The sequence below is a fragment of the Coregonus lavaretus genome (genome assembly GCF_964263955.1).
Source record: "Coregonus lavaretus genome assembly, chromosome: 39".
Classification (NCBI taxonomy): Eukaryota; Metazoa; Chordata; class Actinopteri; order Salmoniformes; family Salmonidae; genus Coregonus; species Coregonus lavaretus.
Genome location: NC_140026.1, coordinates 21141389 through 21165794, shown reverse-complemented (window position 1 = coordinate 21165794; position 24406 = coordinate 21141389). Strand labels below are relative to the sequence as shown.

The following is a 24406-nucleotide window of genomic DNA, read 5'->3' as shown; positions in this document are numbered from 1 at the left end:
AGACCTGTTGATACCTATATAGAACACAGGGACGTGCTATGAAGGTTATTAATATCTTGTTGACAGATGCACATAACATAAATGCTAGTAGCATATGTCGACAGACTGTGGGATGCGACGACTAACGAGGAACTTTGTTCCAGTACGCTGATTTTTCGTCACTGATCATTTGGACGAATCACTATTTTGCATCTTTAGCATTTCTGTAGGGGAAGGGACATTTGACCCATGGACTTGCATGAAATGGTTTAGAGTTTCCGTTTAAAGGGGTGGAGACTTCGCTAGTCTCGTTCGTACATTTTCTATTACTTCTCCCCCCCAGAACTTCATGGAGCATTTGACGCAATTACGCAAGATGTTAGTTCTGGGTGTCCGAGTTTACAAGGTTATGGACTGTCAACGGTCAATAGGGAGGATGTGAAAGCTTAGCTAGCTGCTGGCTGGTAGCCATTGCGACACTGGTGCAATTTCCACGGGCATCAAGCAATTTATTGAAGTTAAAATGTATCCTTTTCAATGAATGGTACTCGCGGTGGCAAGTACTGCTAAATAGATGGCCATGTTATGTAAACTATGGACTGTGTTAGACTCATTGGGTTAGACTACTACTGCAGTTGTTCACAATTTCTTAATGTCAATCACTGGATATTAATGCACTTTGTATTTCTCTCAGAGCTACTAGTTACAAGAGCCAAAGGCAAATATCATGTTTACTATGATATTAGCGTGTTGTAACTGAATGTACTACATAAAGATAATTTTGACTGAAATGGATGTGTAAAAAACTTTATTTTGCCAAATATCCATATAAAATGTCCAGTGATTGCTGGAAATGTTTATATGGATATTTATGAATACCTGATGTTATCTTTATCAAACTATTTTGCACTGTATCAGAAACGATAATATTTATTTGATCTTAAAATGAAAGAGATGTGCTATAGCAGAAGAATGTTATGGTCAAGTAAGTGCTTTAAACACGTTATTGTGTGTGTGCCAGAATTCAATATACAGTATGACTGTTTAGCTCTTATAGTTGCTTTATCAGAACTTGTTTCTTTAGATGTATAGACACAAAGTATTTAATTATGAAAGGCACTTGCTGTAGCCTACTTGTGTGAGTAAAGATGTTGGTGAAAAATTTGCAATAAAGCTGTCAAATAACAACCATCATTTGATACCAGGCCATATGAGATAACATAACAGAGACATTTAGAAGCATATCTCATATCTAAAGCCCATCTGGCATTTCATGTTGGCTGATGATCACCAGCTGTTTTGCAGGTGCTAGAGGCTGGCTGGATACACCATTCAACATTTGTGATTGATATGATTGATTGCTGATTGGTTAAAAGCGTTCAAAGGATTGGCTCGAGCGATGACTGAAGGGCGGGAAAAATGCATCGAGCAAAAAGTATCTGCTCTATTTATTTTATTGAGCATATGCACTGTCCAGTGTCCACATACATGGCCAATAAATAAATGCATTTTAAGGTAAGAAATGAAATGTTAACATAGGTGGAAATGGTTGAAATGGGTGAGCAGAACTGTTTACAGTATAGGAATTGGAAACAGGTGTATTTCAGAAAGTTTATTTGCAGGGTGTTTTCAGGCACAATCCTCATACTCCAGCCTTGTTCCACTTCTGTCCGGAACATTTCCCTCTGTAATTTGATATTCGACCGTAATACTTGTAATAAACTCACTTTTTAGGGAAGCTCTCAACGTTTTCGTGTAATTAGGTGCAGTAGCCTTGAGGTGGCACATCACAAAATATGGAATTTATGCGGAGGAAAATGAAGACTATTGTTTTTCTGAATGCACTGGCAACGGTTATCTGGTGTGCCCCTCCGCGCTGCGACCCTGGAGACGAATTACTGGGTAAAGTACTCCGCTTTTTATGATAACACACATGGTGTGTTTTGTTCACAGGACTGATGTGATAGTGTTTAGGCTATTCCTGAAATGTCTTTATCTACAAGGCAATGGTTGTGAGGAATTTTATCTAAAACATAGACATGCAAACTATTGTAGCCTATTTTAATTCACAAGCTGCCAACAGTAACAAAAGTAAAAGTAACCTCTGTGTCTTAAATGAGTGCGAAATAAAATGCTTATTTTTCTTTAGAGAATGATAGAATTGTACAGTTATATAGAAATATTGAGGTAGATATTCATCACTTAGAAAATGAATATGATTTTACTGACAGACCAACCTGGTCTCAGAGCATTTCGTATTATGTTGTAAGTAAATCCGAGACTCTCCATTTAGTATGATATGTTAAGTTTCGTATGGTATGTATTAATTTGTGGATGTCCATCACCCATTTCGAATGATATGTTAGAAAGTGCAATTCGTTTGCAATGTACAATTTGTAAATGTACAATATGTTACGAATTTGAAAAACGTATGATATGTTACAAATTCTAGCTACGTGCCTAAAGTTAGCTAGCTGGCTAACATGATCTAGGCTAGGGGTTATGGTTAAAGTTAGCCTTAGGGGAAGGGTTAGCTAAAAGGGTTAAGGTTAGGGTTACGGGAAAGGTTAGCTAACATGCTAAGTAGTTGCAAAGAGCTGAAAAGTTGCTAATTAGCTAAAATGCTAGAGTAACCATCTGTCTTATGTGACCATACCAAACGTAACATATCATACTAATTTGAGTGTCTAAGGAATTTATGTTTATTATGTTACGTCAAGTGTATGAGACCAGGCTGGACATGCAGACATTTGTGAGGAGAGATGGTAAAGCCAGATAGTGTTCATAAAAACAGACAATAGTCGCTAATAACGGTGGCGATAAATGTGATTCTGCCATCTAGTGTTGAATGTATGAAAGCAACTAACAATGCTTTGTCTTTCAGGTCGTTTTTGCAAAGAACCAGAACCTGAAAAACGTATGTATTTTTTTCCTCAAGAAACCCTTAAAACTCATGTAAATGTGATGTGTGTACAGGTTTGACTGACAAGGTTATTATGGCTTTAGGCGGGCAGTGGGATATTAAATGGATATTATGGCCTTAAAGCAACTCCGAGCTATCAAGTGTATTTTTGGATAATAAATAGCTATATGAAATATTCACATTTTAATCTCCAGACATAATAGAAATATTTGGACTAGATCATTTTTGGTACTGCAGAGAGGTAGCTATATATGAGATAATAAAAACGTTTTAGACAAAGGGATGGATTCTTGCATGCATATACATATGACCATTTAATATCAGGTTATGTACAATTTCCATGTCAAGGAAATGAGTGATGATTGCTTACTGAACATCTTAGCAATGTTTCTTAAATAAATGAGCTGAGAACAAATGTAAAGATACAAGAGAAAAACACCTGGCCAATACCCCTAAACATACTGATTTTACAATGGAGAGAACATATCGGATAATATGAAACATCTTGCAAGCAGGTTGACACTACGCCCACCTGAAAATAATTTATAACAAATTCATAGTTCTAAAAATATTTTGCCACCCACATTACAAAGCATCCAAAGGTCCCACCAAAGTTAATTGCAAAGATTGCATAATATTATGAAACAATACATGGTATTATGAAGCATTGCATAATAATGTTATATTACAGATGTACTATGTGTATTTTATGCGTGAATGATTCAACATGGTAAGCTATGAGTCTATATTCAGATCAGTGACCATATAATACAGAATCTCTTCCATCTATCTGAACCTGCTCCTTGGTTGCCTCTCTCCCAGCCAAGTGCGTGGACATCATGATGAACTACTGCGACGACATGTCCTACACCCACACCATGTTCCCCAACATCCTGGGCCACAGGACCCGCGAGGAGGCCGAGCTGGGCCCCGAATACCTCCTCCTCAGTGTGGTCCAAAACCTGCTCAGTGGAGAGTGCACCCCAGACATCCGCATGCTTGGCTGCTCAATACTGGTGCCTCGCTGTGAGAAGCAGAAGGTGTGTGGCTCACAAAGGATAACGTAATAACACCGGATAATGTCATAACTTTCATTAAAGTCATGTTTTCTTTTATAATGTAAGGTGCTCAAGCCGTGCAGGAGTACCTGCAAGGTGGTGAGGAAGAACTGTCGCCATGCCTTCGAGGGCATCAAGATGGCCTGGCCCTATTTCTTGGACTGTGACCGCTTCTTTGTCAGCGACCAGGAGGGCTGTTACGACCCACTGGAGGGCCTACGAGGTAACAACCACAGTTTAACTGGTGTCATATCATAAAAGTGACTATCAATCTATGATAGTGAATACAGTATGACAATAAGTACTGTACAGTAGGATGTGGACTCAAATAATATTTTCAGACATAAAACAATCACATGAGCAAAATGTACAACTGTGTGTCAATATTATTACAAGATTATATCAATCTAAAGAAAAATAACACCCCAACCCCCTCTAATAACAGAAGCATCCTTGGAGTGCCTACTGAGAAGGCCATTGCTACGCAGATTTATGACGGTCGCCAGGTTGCCACATGAGCCCTTGTGGTAAGGTGACCAGATGTCCCCCAATTTTTATTGGCCTGTCCCCGGCTCGAGTTGTCCCAGAAAATGTCCTCGATTAGCCCTCAGAAAGAAAAAAGCAATGTTGAAGTTAGATGGCTGATATTTCAATAATCAAACTATGTATCCAATCAGATTTGCATGTAAAAATGATGTCTAACACAGTACCAAACTTGTTTGCTCTCACTGCTTTGCCACTGACCTTTTATGAGAACTTTTGATCAGTGCCACATGAACAACCATGCCCATGGCCAGAAAGTGCATGCAACAGCATACAGCATACAGCATACATTCGGAAAGTGTTCAGACCCCTTCCCCTTTAGATTCATTTATTTTTTCCCCTCATCAATCTACACACAATACCCCATAATGACAAAGCGAAAATAGGTTTTTAGAAATGCTAGCAAATTTATAAAAAATTAAAAACAGAAATACCTTATTTATGTAAGTATTCAGACCCTTTGATATGATACTCTAAATTGAGCTCAGGTGCATCCTGTTTCCATTGATCATCCTTGAGATGTTTCTACAACTTGATTGGAGTCCAGCTGTGGTAAATTCAATTAATTGGACATGATTTGGAAAGGCACACACCAGCCTATATAAGGTCCCACAGTTGACAGTGCATGTCAGAGCAAAAACCAAGCCATGAGGTCGAAGGAATTGTCGGTAGAGCTCCGAGACAGGATTGTGTCGAGGAACAGATCTGGGGAAGGGTACCAAAACATTTCTGCAGCATTGAAGGTCCCCAAGAAAACAGGGGCCTCCATAATTCTTAAATGGAAGAAGTTTGGAACCACCAAGATTCTTCCAAGAGCTGGCCGCCCGGCTAAACTGAGCAATCAGGGGAAAAAGGGCCTTGGTCAATGAGGTGACCAAGAACCCGATGGTCACTCTGACAGAGCTCCAGAGTTCCTCAGTGGAGATGGGAGAACCTTCCAGAAGGACAACCATCTCTGCAGCACTCCACCAATTGGGCCTTTATGGTAGAGTGGCCAGACGGAAGCCAGTCCTCAGTAAAAGGCACATGACAGCCCGCATGGAGTTTGCCAAAAGGCACCTAAAAGATTCTCAGACCATGAGAAACAAGATTCTCTGGTCTGATGAAACCAAGATTGAACTCTTTGACCTGAATGCCATGCGTCACATCTGGAGAAAGCCTGGTACCATCCCTATGGTGAAGCATGGTGGTGGCAGCATCATGCTGTGGGGATGTTTTTCAGCGGCAGGGACTGGGAAACTAGTCAGGATCAAGGGAAAGATGAATGGAGCAAAGTACAGAGAGATCCTTGATGAAAACCTGCTCCAGATCCCTCAGGACCTCAGACTGGGCGAAGGTACACCTTCCAACAGGACAACAACCCTAAGCACACAGCCAAGACAACGCAGGAGTGGCTTCTGGACAAGTCTCTGAATGTACTTGAGTGGCCCAGCCAGAGCCCGGAGTTGAACCCGATCGAACATCTCTGGAGAGACCTGAAAATAGCTGTGCAGCGACGCTCCCATCCAACCTGACAGAGCTTGAGAGGATCTGCAGAGAAGAATGGGAGAAACTCCCCAAATACAGGTGTGCCAAGCTTGTAGCATCATACCCAAGAACAAGGCTGTAATCGCTGCCAAAGGTGCTTCAACAAAGTAAAGGGTCTGAATACTTATGTAAATGTGGTATTTCCGTTTTTTATCAGTTTCTAAAAACCTGTTTTTGCTTCGTCATTATGTGTAGATTGATGAGGGAAAAAAACAAATGTAATCCATTTTAGAAGAAGGCTGTAACGTAATAAAATTTGGAAAATGTCAAGGGGTCTGAATACTTTCCGAATGCACTGTAGGCTACTAAATGGGTGATTCAAAAATTACTTCACAGGATTAAGAAAACTGTGGATGGGTAATCCATTTCTGTGTTAAAATTAATACAAGTAGCCTTTTTGAAAGGAATATAGCAAAAATGTATAGTTAAATATAGTTCCATGCCATTGTTTTTTATATTTTTGTGCAGCTGCCCCCACATAGTGTGATGGGTGATTTGAAGGAGTCAGGCGCATGAGGGTAAATCACAGAACACAGAATTTATTCTGGAATACAGAGTTACGCAGAAATGCATCAAACAATCCAGTGCGCAAAACAGGTGCACTGGAACTAAACAGGCACACGGGGGAAAAACCCTGGCAATACAAAATACACAGAGCTCAACCGAGCTACACTCTCCTCACAGTAAACAATCACACACAAGGACAAGGGGGCAGAGGGAACACTTATACAAGTACTGATGAGGGGATATGAACCATGTGTGTGTAATAAACAAGACAAAACAAATGGAATGATGAGATGAGGAGCGGCAGTGGCTAGAAGGCCAGTGACGACGAACGCCGAAGCCTGCCCGAACCAGGAGAGGAGGCAGCTTTGGAGGAAGTCGTGACACGTAGGCTTTTGTGACCTAGAAAGGATCTATATTTGTAGCAACTATACAAAGCCCTCAAAAAGAACCCATAAGCAAGATGTTAGAGATTTGACAACTTCAATAACATCATGTGTGAGCCATATGGGAACACATACAAATGATGTCACTTTATATCCGCAGGCAATGCTGTTAACGTATCTGCCATTCATATCTTCACTCGCACAAGATATACTGTGTCCTTTTGAACAAATCTATGAATTCACACTGATAGGTGATAGACAACTGCAGTATATCATGTTCACGCAGAGAAGTGATCAGTCTAACTTGAGTTCAGTACAGTTTGTTTCTCTCTGTGTCTGCAACCGACACACACTCCAGCTGTGTGATTGCTCTCTCTTCCTTTGTACTCTCTCTGTTTATCTCTACAGCTGCTCTTTGCTGCCATAAACAGGTGCTACAGTATCCTATACCGACAAAATAACAGTTGAATGTTCATATAGCCATTTCCCTGAAATATATCATAGATATGAATTTACATATTATATATACAATATGATATGGTTATAGATATGCACACAGATGGTGGTACCAAATTTAGCATAACAGCTTTTAGTGTAGTATGAAATCTGTTTCCAAACGGATCTTAGATTCTAACTGAAACACAAGCTGATGTCTGGCAACCCTACTAAGCTTTATAATTATTTCCATGCTGATATTTCTTTTGAACTGATGTCTTTGGTCTTATGTCTCAACTTTGATTGGTTGCTTACCTTTTAGGTCTGGCACATTTGCCTAAATGAGCACATTTATATAGAAGTGCAGACCGGGGCCAGAATGTAGACTTTCCACTTTCTCTAATTCCTCAGTGTCCTGACATTTTACAGGGCTCTACTCAGCATGAGATGAAAGACTAAGGCCGTATGTAGTAAAATGGTATTCTGATATCCATCAAAGTTATTTAAGTTAGGCGGTTTATTGAAGCATGGTTATGCTTTCAAATGTTAACTTTTCTATGACATTGACTCAAGTCAAGCTTGCTAGTTAATTCAAAAGTGTCATAACTGGCTTGGAACACTATTGATCTTTACATGTTTGGCTACACTTTATAATAACTTTAACGAATATGCCATTATTATAAAATGTCACCATCTCGTCTTTATCATAGTAACACAGGAAGAAGCCCAGGCCAGTATAGGTAATACCCCTGAGGAGACTCATACTATCATCCAGTTCAGCTATCAGTCTAACGCCCAGATGAACAGCATCCTGAAGAAGACTGCAGCGCGATGCCCCGAAATCGCCACAACCTACAGCATCGGCCGCAGTGTGGAGGGCAAAGACCTGCTAGTGATTGAGTTCTCAAACAACCCTGGAGTACATGAATTACGTGAGTACAAATTGTCCTCAAATATACAGTACAGTGAGAGAGAGTACTGGGCTCAGAGTTCAACCAGAGAGAGTGTGTATTTTCTGATTGTTGCACTTGACTGTAAGCTGCAGTCTTGGCCAGGTTTCCCTTGAAAAACAGATAATTCATCTCAAGGGACTTTCTGGTAGAATAAATGTAATATAAGTCCCTATCCTGTTGCCTCATATCAACAGTTGAACCGGAGATGAAGTACATAGGCAACATGCACGGGAACGAGGTGCTGGGTCGCCAGCTGTTGATCTATCTGACCCAGTACCTGTGTTCAGAGTACCTGCTGGGGAACCAACGCGTCCAGACCCTGATCAACACCACGCGTATCCACATCCTGCCCTCCATGAACCCTGACGGCTATGAGCTGGCTGCTGCTGAGGTCCAGGGCACCAACGACCCCGAGAATGAGGAGGTTGGTTGAATCAATGTTGTTGCCATGTTATTTGAACGTAATTCCAACATGATGGTGAATCAACATGGAAGACTTATTGGGTTTGAAAGTATACACACATTCTACCAGGTTTTTACCAGAATTCAACGGCAGGTCGGAATGTTACGTTTATTCAACACCACAGGAGGTTGGTGGCACCTTAATTGGGGAGGCCAGGCTCGTGGTAATGGCTGGAGCTGTAATGAATACTCAGGGAGTAAAACGTGTAGATTCACGCACAGAGCGCGGCATGTGTTTATTTCGCCTTCGCAGAAGGCAGGAATCGTGGTCACAGGCAGGCAATGGTCATACACAGGTAGGCAAACAGGCAGGTGAATCAAAACTAGGACTGAAGACTATAACTGGTTCTCACAAACGAGCTAGGAAAAGGCTTAGTAGAGTCAAAACGAACAATACCTCACAAGGCACAAACAGAATGACCTGAACTAAATAAGGAGCTGATGAGACCAGGTGAGTAACTAACACAGGTAAAATCAATGAACAAAAATGAAAGACAGGGCTACGTTCAAGAACACAAAGAAACAGGGCTACGTTCAAGAACACAAGGTTGACTAAGAAAATAAATACAGAACCTTACAGGAGCAGAATAAGTGGAATGGTATCCATGTGTTTGATGCCATTCCATTAGCTCCGTTCCGGCCATTATTATGAGCTGTCTTCCCCTCAGCAGCCTCACGTTAGGCGACAACACCAATCAAATATCAATAATACAATATTCACTGCTCAATACTAACAGTATACTATCCACTGTATGAAACTCTACAGGCTCAGAACTACCACAGCTGGACCCTGGGTCGAGGTAACGCCCAGAACATTGACCTGAACAGGAACTTCCCTGACCTGACCTCTGTCGCCTACAGCCGCCGCAGACACCGGCATTTCCGTAGCGACCACATCCCAATCCCAGACGCTTACTGGTTTGATAAGGTACAGTATGAATTCCTATCCATTTACAGTGGGGAAAAAAAGTATTTAGTCAGCCACCAATTGTGCAAGTTCTCTCACTTAAAAAGATGAGAGAGGCCTGTAATTTTCATCATAGGTACACGTCAACTATGACAGACAAATTGAGAATGTTTTTCTCCAGAAAATCACATTGTAGGATTTTTAATGAATTTATATGCAAATTATGGTGGAAAATAAGTATTTGGTCACCTACAAACAAGCAAGATTTCTGGCTCTCACAGACCTGTAACTTCTTCTTTAAGAGCCTCCTCTGTCCTCCACTCGTTACCTGTATTAATGGCACCTGTTTGAACTTGTTATCAGTATAAAAGACACCTGTCCACAACCTCAAACAGTCACACTCCAAACTCCACTATGGCCAAGACCAAAGAGCTGTCATAGGACACCATAAACAAAATTGTAGACCTGCACCAGGCTGGGAAGACTGAATCTGCAATAGGTAAGCAGCTTGATTTGAAGAAATCAACTGTGGGAGCAATTATTAGGAAATGGAAGACATACAAGACCACTCATAATCTCCCTCGATCTGGGGCTCCACGCAAGATCTCACCCAGTGGGGTCAAAATGATCACAAGAACGGTGAGCAAAAATCCCAGAACCACACGGGGGGGACCTAGTGAATGACCTGCAGAGAGCTGGGACCAAAGTAACAAAGCCTACCATCAGTAACACACTACACCGCCAGGGACTCAAATCCTGCAGTGCTAGACGTGTCCCCCTGCTTAAGCCAGTACATGTCCAGGCCCGTCTGAAGTTTGCTAGAGTGCATTTGGATGATCCAGAAGAGGATTGGGAGAATGTCATATGGTCAGATGAAACCAAAATAGAACTTTTTGGTAAAAACTCAACTCGTCGTGTTTGGAGGACAAAGAATGCTGAGTTGCATCCAAAGAACACCATACCTACTGTGAAGCATGGGGGTGGAAACATCATGCTTTGGGGCTGTTTTTCTGCAAAGGGACCAGGACGACTGATCCGTGTAAAGGAAAGAATGAATGGGGCCATGTATTGTGAGATTTTGAGTGAAAACCTCCTTCCATCAGCAAGGGCATTGAAGATGAAACGTGGCTGGGTCTTTCAGCATGACAATGATCCCAAACACACCGCCCGGGCAACGAAGGAGTGGCTTCGTAAGAAGCATTTCAAGGTCCTGGAGTGGCCTAGCCAGTCTCCAGATCTCAACCCCATAGAAAATCTTTGGAGGGAGTTGAAAGTCTGTGTTGCCCAGCGACAGCCCCAAAACATCACTGCTCTAGAGGAGATCTGCATGGAGGAATGGGCCAAAATACCAGCAACAGTGTGTGAAAACCTTGTGAAGACTTACAGAAAACGTTTGACCTGTGTCATTGCCAACAAAGGGTATATAACAAAGTATTGAGAAACTTTTGTTATTGACCAAATACTTATTTTCCACCATAATTTGCAAATAAATTCATTAAAAATCCTACAATGTGATTTTCTGGAGAAAAAAAATCTCATTTTGTCTGTCATAGTTGACGTGTACCTATGATGAAAATTACAGGCCTCTCTCATCTTTTTAAGTGGGAGAACTTGCACAATTGGTGGCTGACTAAATACTTTTTCCCCCACTGTATATGCATGTTTGCATTGATTGTGTGGTGTTTATGCTACTGGATATGAACACATGTCAAATATCAAATGACAAATGCTTTACGTGTATTTTAGCATTAGGCCGGACAAAGTCAATTTACTGTTTAACTGATTTATTTTCTAGAAAAGTGAGGCAAAAAAAACAAAACAAAAAAACAAATTACCCCAATTGATACCAAGTGAGAGGGTTTTTCAAAAATAGTGGAGAAGGAATAAATTAGTACTTTACCACATTGTCCTACGCACCTATGCAAGCTCTAGGCCTATAGGCTTTAACAAAATATTAATAGACTAGGCCTTTAATTTGAAGAAAGAGGGACAATCATTCAAGTTAGGTCTGTCAAATGAATGTAGCTTTGGAAAAAGTTACTTTCAATCCGGCCATAGAGTATAGCCTATCTATCGTATAATCTACAGAATCATTTTTGTATTTAAAATGCGCAATTAGAAGCATCATTCCATTACAGAGCAAGCTTTATTAAATTTGAGGCCAGTATGCCTATACAGTCAATTCACTCATGGCATCCTCCTTCAATTGACTCATCCGGCTGCCAGGAAAAAACCCCACCTTGGAGACAGTCGACCACATCATTGTGGAGGTCCTGATCTGCGCGAAGTGTGTGCGTGCCACTGGCGATGCATTTTTCAGGATATGCGGGCTGTTCTCGGGGCGCATGATAACTTCAAACACATTCCGTCTTGGTGTTGTCTGTCGGCCTTGGTGTTGTCTGTGGTCCTCTGTAGCTCAGCTGGTAGAGCACGGCGCTTGTAACGCCAAGGTAGTGGGTTCGATCCCCGGGACCACCCATACACAAAAAAAAAATGTATGCACGCATGACTGTAAGTCGCTTTGGATAAAAGCGTCTGCTAAATGGCATATTATTATTAACTGTAGGTTATGAATCGCAAATCACCATACAGCTGACACACTTAGATGTCATCACTCATTTTGAATTCAATTTGGTTTTCAAAAATACTATCAGCTTGCACTGGGTCTTTGCTGAGGAATGCCCTGATCTCTGGCCAGTCGTTCGGTTCGATGATGACATTGTTTAGGTTATTAATTGCTTCTAAAAGGTCAGAAAATGATGCATTAACCATGAATTTAACCGACTGTTTGTTTACAACGAGATGCCCCACCACGTTTAACCTGGACACATAAATAGTAGGAATTTGCGCCGGCCTCAGCTATGCTGGCATGTCAGAGAAATGAAACATCTGCACATACAGGTCCTGAGCATGTGTGTCACTGTCCAATCAGAGGCCCGAACATAACAATCGTGTGATCTGAAGTGGTTTGGTCTTTGATTCTCACGTATCAGCTTGGGAAATCCTCAAGGTAGAGCAGACAGTGCATTACAGTATAAGACCAAAGCACTGCATAAATTGAGAATGGTGCAATTGTGGCCTGCAATTTGGGGCATTCCTGCATGTGGGCATTCCTGCATCTGCAGGAACCCCTCTTTATACTTCTATTGGTCACATTTTAAGCAAGGACAGGTGGGAGGTGGGCGCGCTCCAGTACAGTAGGTGGCGTTAATGCACAATAACGTTGGATGCCAGCCGCCGATAAACCCCACAGAAGAAGGGGTGGGGGTGACAATGGTAGCTAGCTAGCTGTACACCGGTAGACAGTGTCCCTCGTCCCTGCCTGTTGGGCACTGTTTTTCCGCAGGTCTATTAACAACGGTGACGGCAGGTGTTCGGCAGGAGTGAGCGAAGTACACTGTGTGCTAGCTTAGCCAGCTAGTCCGGTACACAGCAGGTGGGAGGCATGAAGATGTCGTGCTCGTGGGAGCGGGGGAGGGGGCATTCATGCAGGACCCAATTGGATGCTCGATGGGGGGTGTTCATGAAGGAACCAATGGGATGCTTGAGGGGCGGCATGCAGGAACACCCCGAATAGCGGGCTGCAGTTGCACACTATTGCATAAATGTGCAAAATAATTATACATATTTTAAAAGAAACGTGAAGCGGGGCATCCGTTAAATAGTAAATCAAGTTTGTGTGTCCTTATTGATGTATCGTCAATATTTGATATCAAGATATTTAATTGAGCTTTGAGCTTCACCAATCATTTCCTGTTGTCATGCCATCATCATTTTTTGTTGTGATATGACCAGCTGAAGATGGTGACGTATGATTTATTAGCCTGTCTGTATGAGTGTTATATAATACAGGTAGCTCCAGAGACATACGCAGTCATGAAGTGGATCAGGTCCGTTCCCTTTGTGCTCTCAGCTAACTTCCACGGAGGGGAGCTGGTGGTGTCCTATCCCTACGACCTCTCCAAACACCCACTAGAGGAGAAGATGTTCTCCCCCACGCCAGACGAACAGGTAAGCAGGACTGACAGCAACATGCACTCTCCACTCAAACATGGACAGTACTCTCCAGAATGCACAGCACTCTATGACCTGAAGTGTGTCTATTACAGAGAGCTGACCAATTGATTGTTCATGCTCTGCATTTATGATTATTCATTACCACATCCTTGAGAAAAAAAAATGTTGGGGGGAGATTTCCTTTGCAGTCATATAACAGACATGTAAAGGAAGTGAAAAATGTATCTTAGCTGCTAACAAATCAAACTAGCATAACAAATCTATTTAACAGTAAACAGAACTAGCCATTATCTTTCTTATGAATGACAAAGACATATGTTTTATTTTTTGCTGCAGGTATTCAAGCAGATAGCGAGAACATATGCAGATGCCCATGCCACCATGTCAGGAAATAACTCTGAAAGGTGTGGGAACTTTGGCAGCATCGGCCAGGACGGCATCATTAATGGAGCAAAGTGGTACAGCTTCGCAGGTGGTAAGTTTAAAGTAACTGTCCAGTGTTTCCAGATTTCTATTAAACATGTCCTATAAATATAGCTGCGAGCAGCAATGAACGGGGTTCACAGGATGACAGAAAGGACAGAAGATCAGTTGGATAACATAGCAAGCACACCATCATGTAGGAACTATCTTCCTTTATGTGCAATCAGTGAAAGCAGTACCATGTTTATCTCTCAATACCACAAGGATGACGCAAGTTAAGTTTAGTATAGTGCTGTAGGTTGAAATGCAGAAGGTATTCATTCTTAAAGTAATTACTTAATGTATTGAGTTTATATATAATTCTGGGGTCAATTTGACTAATATTAAGATTTGTTGAATATTTTAAGCTTATTTTCATGATATTTCACATTGTTTTGTTTGCATAATTTATACCTAGCATTCATTTGCATGAGACAAAGTCCACTTGATCAATAGTTATTGCTCTAGTATCCTATGGTGCCACTGGTGCCAATGACATCAATAGTGCCACCAACTGGTCTGGTGCAGCCATCTAAGGTTGCAGTGACTTTATATCTTATATCCACACAGCTTCTAAGGACATATACATAAGGTTTACATACCAAATTACACGGCTCCATGTCCATCACTTCAGTTCTTATATCCCTGGTGTGATATGGTGCCATTTAGTGGTGTAGCGTGGCCGACTTTGAATGCAGCAACTAATAATTCTGAAATTCATCAGAGGCTAATTCATTGAGTATATCTATTAGGGAAATGCATCTCTCCTTACAAGCATGATTTGTTACGTATCTAGATACATGTGCTCCGATACGATACAGGAACGATACTTTTAGTTTTAATCGATTCGGTGCAATTCAGTTTGATTAGTGGAACGAATCGATGCGATTCGGTTCGATACGATTTGTGTGTGTGTAGGGACTGAGCTGAGCCATAGGGCAGACTGAGCATCTACCACTTTCAGATAAGGGTGGGCTATTTATGTTTTTGTCCCTGTCACGATCGTCTTCAAAAGGAGTGGACCAAGGCGCAGCGTGTGAAATGAACATGACTTTATTATAATAAAGTATCTAAATTACAAACAAAACACGACTCGTGAAGTCCACGGTTACACTGACCGCATAAGGAACAAAAACCCACAACCCCAAGGTGAAAACACACAGTATAAATATGGCTCCCAATCAGAGACAACGAGCCAACAGCTGACACTCGTTACCTCTGATTGGGAGTCACTCCTTCAAACAAAGAAATACAACCCAACAGAAATACCAACATAGAAATACACCCAATGAATGAACACACCCTGGCTCAACATACAGAGTCCCGGAGCCAGAGCGTGACAGTACCCCCCCCTAAAGGCGCGGACTGCGACCGCGCCTCAATACGGGCTAAACAAGGGAGGGCTGGGCGGGCATACCTCCTCGGCGGTGGCTCTGGCTCCGGCCTTGATCCCCACCTCCTCTCCAACCCCCCAAAGTACCCCTGGTCCTGTCTAGCCCCGCTGGCCGGAGCCGGACTGACGACACGCGCCCCTGGCTTGGTGCGTGGAGGACGAACGGGCCTTACCAGGCTGACGACGCGCACCACTGCCTTGGCGCGGGGAGCAGGAATGGGCCGGACCGGGCTGACGAAGCGCACCCCTGACTTGGTGCGGAGAGCGGGACCGGGCCGGACAGGGCTGACGAAACGCACCACAGACTTGGTGCGGGGAGCAGGAATGGGCCGGACAGGGCTGACGACACGCACCACAGACTTGGTGCGGGGAGCAGGAACGGGCCGGACAGGGCTGACGAAACGCACCACAGACTTGGTGCGGGGAGCAGGACTGGGCCGGACAGGGCTGACGAAACGCACCACAGACTTGGTGCGGGGAGCAGGAACGGGCCGGACTGGGCTGTCGACGCACACCGTAGACTTGGTGCGTGGAGCAGGAACAGGCCGGGCAGGGCTGTCGACGCACACCGTAGACTTGGTGCGGGGAGCAGGACTGGGCTGGACAGGGCTGTCGACGCACACCGTAGACTTGGTGCGTGGAGCAGGAACAGGCCGGGCAGGGCTGTCGACGCACACCGTAGACTTGGTGCGGGGAGCAGGACTGGGCTGGACAGGGCTGTCGACGCACACCGGAGACTTGGTGCGTAGAGCAGGAACAGGCCGGGCAGGGCTGTCGACGCACACCGTAGACTTGGTGCGTGGAGCAGGAACAGGCCGGGCAGGGCTGTCGACGCACACCGTAGACTTGGTGCGGGGAGCAGGACTGGGCTGGACAGGGCTGTCGACGCACACCGGAGACTTGGTGCGTAGAGCAGGAACAGGCCGGGCAGGGCTGTCGACGCACACCGTAGACTTGGTGCGTGGAGCAGGAACAGGCCGGGCAGGGCTGTCGACGCACACCGTAGACTTGGTGCGTGGAGCAGGGACAGGCCGAACCGGGCTATGGAGACGGATAGGAGACCTGGAGTGAAGAGCTGCCACAACCCGTCCTGGCTGAATGCCTACCTTCACACACTCTGTGTGAGGCATCAGCACAGGACGTACAGGGCTGTGTACCCGTACTGGCATAACAGCACGTGACACTGGCGCAGGATATCCGGGACTCTGTATGTTGAGCCAGGGTGTGTTCATTCATTGGGTGTATTTCTATGTTGGTATTTCTGTTGGGTTGTATTTCTTTGTTTGAAGGAGTGACTCCCAATCAGAGGTAACGAGTGTCAGCTGTTGGCTCGTTGTCTCTGATTGGGAGCCATATTTATACTGTCTGTTTTCACCTTGGGGTTGTGGGTTTTTGTTCCTTATGCGGTCAGTGTAACCGTGGACTTCACGAGTCGTGTTTTGTTTGTAATTTAGATACTTTATTATAATAAAGTCATGTTCATTTCACACGCTGCGCCTTGGTCCACTCCTTTTGAAGACGATCGTGACAGAAAAACCCACCATACAACGACCAAGCAGCGGGTCCAGGAACACACGCAGGAGGTGACTCTGGTGGATGTCCTCCTCGGTTGGGGGCAGATCACCGAGGAGGAGGCCGTCCGGTACCGGAGGGCTATGAAGGGGGAGACCCAGGCAGGAGAGGAGCAGCGGCGTCAGCAGTGCCATCGTCGGACGGACGAGAGGCACCCCCAAGGATTTTTTAGGGGGGGGCACACGGCATGGGCGACTGGGCAGCAGGAGGCTGCCACAGGGCGTAATAGGAGAAGAGGAGAGAAGGCCACCGGGGTTTGGGGGCCAGAAGGCAGGTTGGCGGAGCCTGGATGGAGAGCAGAGCCAACTCCCCGTACTCAGGCATGGCAGCATGAGACTGGGCAGGTTCCGCGGAGTGCGGAGATGCGCACTGTGCCGCGAGTGGTCCGGCATAGTCCGGTACGTCCTGTGCGAGCACCCCGCACGTGTTGTGCGAAGGTGGGCATGCAGCCAGGACGGAGTGTGCCGGCTCAGCGCTCGCGGCCTCCAGTGCCTCTCCTCGGTCCCGGATATCCTGTGCCAGTGTCACGTGCTGTTATGCCAGTACGGGTACACAGCCCTGTACGTCCTGTGCTGATGCCTCACACAGAGTGTGTGAAGGTAGGCATTCAGCCAGGACGGGTTGTGGCAGCTCTTCACTCCAGGTCTCCTATCCGTCTCCATAGCCCGGTTCGGCCTGTCCCTGCTCCACGCACCAAGTCTACGGTGTGCGTCGACAGCCCTGCCCGGCCTGTTCCTGCTCCACGCACCAAGTCTACGGTGTGCGTCGACAGCCCTGCCCGGCCTGTTCCTGCTCTACGCACCAAGTCTCCGGTGTGCGTCGACAGCCCTGTCCAGCCCAGTCCTGCTCCCCGCACCAAGTCTACGGTGTGCGTCGACAGCCCTGCCCGGCCTGTTCCTGCTCCACGCACCAAGTCTACGGTGTGCGTCGACAGCCCTGCCCGGCCTGTTCCTGCTCTACGCACCAAGTCTCCGGTGTGCGTCGACAGCCCTGTCCAGCCCAGTCCTGCTCCCCGCACCAAGTCTACGGTGTGCGTCGACAGCCCTGCCCGGCCTGTTCCTGCTCCACGCACCAAGTCTACGGTGTGCGTCGACAGCCCTGTCCAGCCCAGTCCTGCTCCCCGCACCAAGTCTACGGTGTGCGTCGACAGCCCTGCCCGGCCTGTTCCTGCTCCACGCACCAAGTCTACGGTGTGCGTCGACAGCCCAGTCCGGCCCGTTCCTGCTCCCCGCACCAAGTCTGTGGTGCGTTTCGTCAGCCCTGTCCGGCCCAGTCCTGCTCCCCGCACCAAGTCTGTGGTGCGTTTCGTCAGCCCTGTCCGGCCCGTTCCTGCTCCCCGCACCAAGTCTGTGGTGCGTGTCGTCAGCCCTGTCCGGCCCATTCCTGCTCCCCGCACCAAGTCTGTGGTGCGTTTCGTCAGCCCTGTCCGGCCCGGTCCCGCTCTCCGCACCAAGTCAGGGGTGCGCTTCGTCAGCCCGGTCCGGCCCATTCCTGCTCCCCGCGCCAAGGCAGTGGTGCGCGTCGTCAGCCTGGTAAGGCCCGTTCGTCCTCCACGCACCAAGCCAGGGGCGCGTGTCGTCAGTCCGGCTCCGGCCAGCGGGGCTAGACAGGACCAGGGGTACTTTGGGGGGTTGGAGAGGAGGTGGGGATCAAGGCCGGAGCCAGAGCCACCGCCGAGGAGGTATGCCCGCCCAGCCCTCCCTTGTTTAGCCCGTATTGAGGCGCGGTCGCAGTCCGCGCCTTTAGGGGGGGGTACTGTCACGCTCTGGCTCCGGGACTCTGTATGTTGAGCCAGGGTGTGTTCATTCATTGGGTGTATTTCTATGTTGGTATTTCTGTTGGGTTGTATTTCTTTGTTTGAAGGAGTGACTCCCAATCAGAGGTAACGAGTGTCAGCTGTTGGCTCGTTGTCTCTGATTGGGAGCCATATTTATACTGTGTGTTTTCACCTTGGGGTTGTGGGTTTTTGTTCCTTATGCGGTCAGTGTAACCGTGGACTTCACGAGTCGTGTTTTGTTTGTAATTTAGATACTTTATTATAATAAAGTCATGTTCATTTCACACGCTGCGCCTTGGTCCACTCCTTTTGAAGACGATCGTGACAGTCCCCCTACTTTTTATCTGAAATCCTCATCACCCACTGATTAACTTGTCATATAGCAGATTAAAATGTTTTGAGCTAGTAATATGTAAATATTTAGTTAGATGTGCAATCAGCAAGATGTGAGTTGTGTCCACTCAAGATGAGTTGTGTCCACAATTTTCTACAGTGCATTTGGTAACAATGACACAGCAAATTACATTGGTTGTCCCTCAATTAATAAAGCCTATGATTTCATATTGCGAAATCCGTTTTATAAACATCTGAATGCTGAAGTAGCAGATGTAGCCTATGAATATTAGAACAGAGATAGGGTAAGCCTACCTCTCGTTGGCACGAACAGCTGCGTCTCCCGCACTGTGCGCACAGTTGTTATCTGACTTGTAGATCAATCTCATACACAGTTAAATTCATATAAGTTTGATAGGCTGAAGGATAGGACGCATCAATTCAGTCACAGCAGATTAGCGGTATTTTCAGGATAATGTTTCGTAGCATTTTAATCGATTTTCTTACCGTTTGGATCGGTTTGGGCTCCCGCGGACCGAAGCACTTGTATCTTAAACATTTGAACCGGGATTAAACATTTGAACCGGGACCGATGCATATCGGTGAATCGTTACATCCCTATTACTTATGATTCATGAGAATATTTTTTGTTTGTGTAATTTTTTGTATTAGCATAATTTGCTAATGCTAAAAAGTATGTGCTACTGTGCATCTATAGGTACAGTGTAGCCATATTTGAATGCAGCAACCATTCTTTCTCAAAACCATTAAAGACTGATGTAATGAGTCTAAATACAAAATCTGGAGTGAGTTGTTAATACTTTCCTTAATTTTTTGCGATATCAATACCATATTCAGTGTCTTACATCCATGATAGCGAGTTTCAAGTTGATAGGCCACTGTGGAGTAGATTTACAGTGGTTTAAATGGACACGTAAAATCAGATTTTCTCAAAATAAGACATTCCAAATATTTTAGTACATTAGCATATGTGCTCATATGCATCTACTGGTATTGTGTGGCCATTTTTGAATGCATCAACATTATTTTCTCAAACTCTTTAGGGACTACTGTTATGAGTCCAAAGACCAAATTTGGAGTGAATCTGACTTTTAGATTTGAGATTTTCTCTTCTTTTTCTTTTTTTATGCTGAACAAAAATATAAACTCAACATGTAAAGTGTTGGTCTCATGATTCATGAGCTGAAATAAAAGATCCCCGAAATGTTCCATAAGCACAAAATGTTTCATCATGATAATGCATGGCCCCATGTTGCAAGGATCTGCACATAATTCCTGGAAGCTGAACATTTCCCAGTTCTTCCATGGCCTGCGTACTCACCAGACATGTCACCCATTGAGCATGTTTGGGATGCTCTGGATCGACGTGTACGACGGCATGTTCCCTTTAATATCTAGCAACTTTGCACAGCCATTGAAGAGTAGTGGGACAATATTCCACAGGCCACAATCAACAGCCTGATCAATTCTATATGAAGATGTGTCGCCCTGAATGAGACAAATGGTGGTCACACCAGATACTGACTGGTTTTCTGATCCACGCCCCTACCTTAAAAAAAAAAGAATCTGTGACCACCAACAGATGCATATCTGTATTCCCAGTCATGTGAAATCCATAGATTAGGGCCCAATTGAATGATTTCCTTATATGAACTGTAACTCAGTAAAATCTTTGAAATTGTTGCATAGTTGCGTTTCTATTTTTATTCAGTGTATTTTAAGCATTAGCGTTACATAGTCAAAGAAGTTAATTATTAATAGTTTCCTTATTCTTTAAGATATCAATGCCAATCTAACATGGTTCATCATGGTAATATCTTTGATGACCCTAAAAAGTTGCAAGTTGATAAGCCATTGTGAAGTGGATTTTAAAAGGATTTAAATGGACGCATAAAATCTGATTTCCTGATTTATCAATAACTCAGCCATCTCTTAACCAATGCCTTAGCTTTTCTCAAACTAAATTAAGAGATGTACCATGGGCCTACTGCATAACACATGTGGTGTTATTTGGACTTATGGTTCATGATACGTTTTTCAAAGGTTTTCCAAAATCTGTACTGACAGACTTTATGGGTCCTTGATACAAATTTGTTCAGCATCAGGAAAGACGCCTACATACAACGTTTCAAGTCTCTAGGTCAAACGGGGCGACAGATATGAGGGTTTAAGTGAGACTGCTTATAACAGCGCCACTTATAGGACAATCGGTGCCATTATGTCTGACCAAGTTACTTATGGCCTCAAGTTTCTGTGTGCCAAATTACAAAAAAAGTTACCAATCTATGCTTGAGTTATTTGACCATATCAAGGAAAACAATTATAATAATAACAATAGGTTTCACAGCTTCGCTGAATGGAAAAGTTTTCCTTCCAAAAAAAACTAATCTCAGGAGCATGACGTCATCCTCTATGAGAAAATTGCAAACATTTGAGGGGTTTTCTTTGTGGTTTTTTTTCTCCACTTTATGCTTTGGCCACAAATAGCATATAGGAGTGTAAGATGAGTCAACAACATTATTTGGGTATGAGTTAACAGAAAATTAACTTTTATAAGTTAGATTTTCAGTGGACATTTACTTTAAAAAACATGGTCAAATCAAAAACAGTCTAGGACTGTTGAAGTTAATTTATAACATTAGATTAAAATAGCTGATGAAGGCTCAGTGACAACCGGAATTTACTAAGCAAGTTGTATTATGAAGTATGAATGCCACCTGGTGGTGCTTCTAGTTATTGTCTTTCTACATGAATGGATTATGGCAATGGTGAGTTTGTAGTTTCTTTCACTGGTACGTATTTCCTCTTGTCATGTGGCCAGGTATGCAGGACTTCAACTACCTCCACACTAACTGTTTGGAAGTGACAGTGGAGTTGGGCTGTGATAAATTCCCAGCTGAGGAGGAGTTATACACAGGCTGGCAGGACAACAAAGAGGCTCTGCTCACATTCATGGAGTCGGTGAGAGACCTTAAAGCCAGCAATTCATTCCAAAACATCCCCCAACCAACCCTTCTGTTTTCAATCACTCCTTTTCACAAATCTGAGATGACTTTTCCACTAACCCTGCTTCTCAATGTTTCTCAGGTCCACCGTGGAATAAAGGGAATAGTAAAGGATGCGGATGGGAATGGAATCAAAGGCGCAAGGATATCTGTCAGAGGAATAAGGCATGACATCACAACAGGTAATATCTATAGTCAGCCTTACAGATTGCGATTGGTCATTTTCATTGAATGCTTTGGGAATCTAAGCGGTAGTTATTAGATGAATACATAGCTTTGAGGATTTTAGTCTCAAGTAGTTTCATTTTCTATAATACTAAAGCTCTAAGAGATCCCATTTTAATTGTGTAAAATAATAGTCACGTCCTATTTGAGATGTCAGGCTGTGTGTAACCTATTGAGTCAAAAGACCTTCTCTCCCTCCATTCCTCCTCTCTTTCTAGCTGAAAACGGAGACTACTGGCGCCTGCTAACTGCTGGCATCCACATCCTGACTGCCTCTGCACCAGGCTACACCAGAGCCATGAAGAAGATCCACCTCCCGGCACGCATGCAGAAAGCAGGCCGGGTGGACTTTGTTCTGCAGAAGGCTGTGGTGAAGCCTGACATAGAGGAGGACTATAACATCCCGTCCATGGGGACCTATGAGCGCTTTGACCCCTACAACCAGTTTGAGCGCTATGCCATTAGTGAGCAGAACCAGAATAGAGAGGAGAGGCAGGAGAAACCGTGGTGGTGGAGCTACTTTAGCCGCGCCCACGGATCCGCCCCCACCTGGCTTCTCAGAATTGATTAGAGCTCCTCCCCTCCAATAAAATATAATATTTTATGGCTATTTCTATGGTTCCCGTTCGTCCTATAGCCCCCTTTCTCAACTCCGGTCCCCGAGTACCATCAAGGGTTGCACATGTCTGTTACAACTCAATAATAGCACACAGTACCCTGGCGCTTGTAACACCAGGGTAGTGGGTTCGATCCCCGGGACCACCCATATCTAAAAATGTATGCACACATGACTGTAAGTCGCTTTGGATAAAAGCGTCTGCTAAATGGCTTATTATTATTATTATTATTATTATAATTCAATTAATCAAGGGCTTGATAATTAGTTGTATCACGTGTGCCTGTATAGGGCTTGAATAAAAAATGTGCAACCCTGGGGTTACTCGGGGACCAGAGTTGAGAACACTGCATTACAGGATCAAAGACAGGCTACTATTTGAGTTTAATATGATTTACATAATGCTATCATAAAAGTGACACATTTTAACGTTACCATTATTATCCGTTGCTTCAAACTTTTCATAACTGAAGCAAAAGAGGAAATAGCTAGTTGGCTGGCCATCAAGTTGTTCATGATAGCTATATCTAAGCTTAATAAGGCATAGTTAATGTAAAGTGTTTTCTCCTAAAGGTAGCCCCTATTCTCAAGCTTTTACCCTGTTATACTGCTTCACTTTATGACCATAATGCAACACAGGAAGGTTAAAAGGCTCAAACCTTTTGGCTCTCCACCCGCACATATTTATAAGTGTTTATAATAAAACATGATTTAATAACATTCATTGTTAACTATTGCTACTATTGGCTCTTTGTATGTTACATCAAAGTGAGACACAATGTTAACACATTATCTTCAGTTATATTTGACCTCCCTTTAAATCTTCCAAAATGAGGTAAGTTTAAAAGTTGAATTCTTATAATACTATAAAGTATATCATTCTCAGACAGTGACTGTCCCAGTTCCATTTTACAATAAGTGTCCCTAAAACGTGTTTACATGGTAGTAAATGGGACCAGTCTCTTTAAAATATATAATGAAACAGAAATGGCCATAAGAGGGCAGCGTAATTCCACTTGTTGTCGCCTATGTTACATGTTCAACTGAACTGCCATCCCAGGCAAGACAACCACCCCAGCCAACCCCATACTGCATCCCCCCCTCTCTACCACATGACCACGTATAGCATCTGTTCAAGTAGAACCAGAGGCAGTGATATGCCAGTCTGTGGTACCAGTCAACCATGCTTTATGAACTAGAAAGTATGTCATTTCACATAGCGCTCAGCATCAATTTACTCTTGTGGATCTAGTTGTTATCTTCAGTATTTGTCTTACATTTTACCTAGATATGAATTGATCTGAAACA

At 44.1% G+C, this 24406-nt stretch overlaps 1 protein-coding gene across 1 annotated transcript; it reads left to right on the top strand.

The window, feature by feature from the left end:
* The first annotated feature begins 1470 nt into the window (after positions 1-1470).
* Positions 1471-23812, top strand: LOC311112840 (carboxypeptidase Z-like). The gene is made up of 13 exons (XM_084155971.1): positions 1471-1494; positions 1714-1881; positions 2864-2896; positions 3725-3942; positions 4027-4183; positions 8066-8287; positions 8503-8732; positions 9537-9698; positions 13530-13688; positions 14031-14169; positions 22074-22213; positions 22340-22439; positions 22701-23812. The coding sequence occupies exons 2-13, from the start codon at positions 1776-1778 to the stop codon at positions 23051-23053; spliced, it is 2019 nt and encodes a 672-aa protein (XP_084012097.1). The 5' UTR covers positions 1471-1494; positions 1714-1775; the 3' UTR covers positions 23054-23812.
* Positions 23813-24406: the final 594 nt, after the last annotated feature.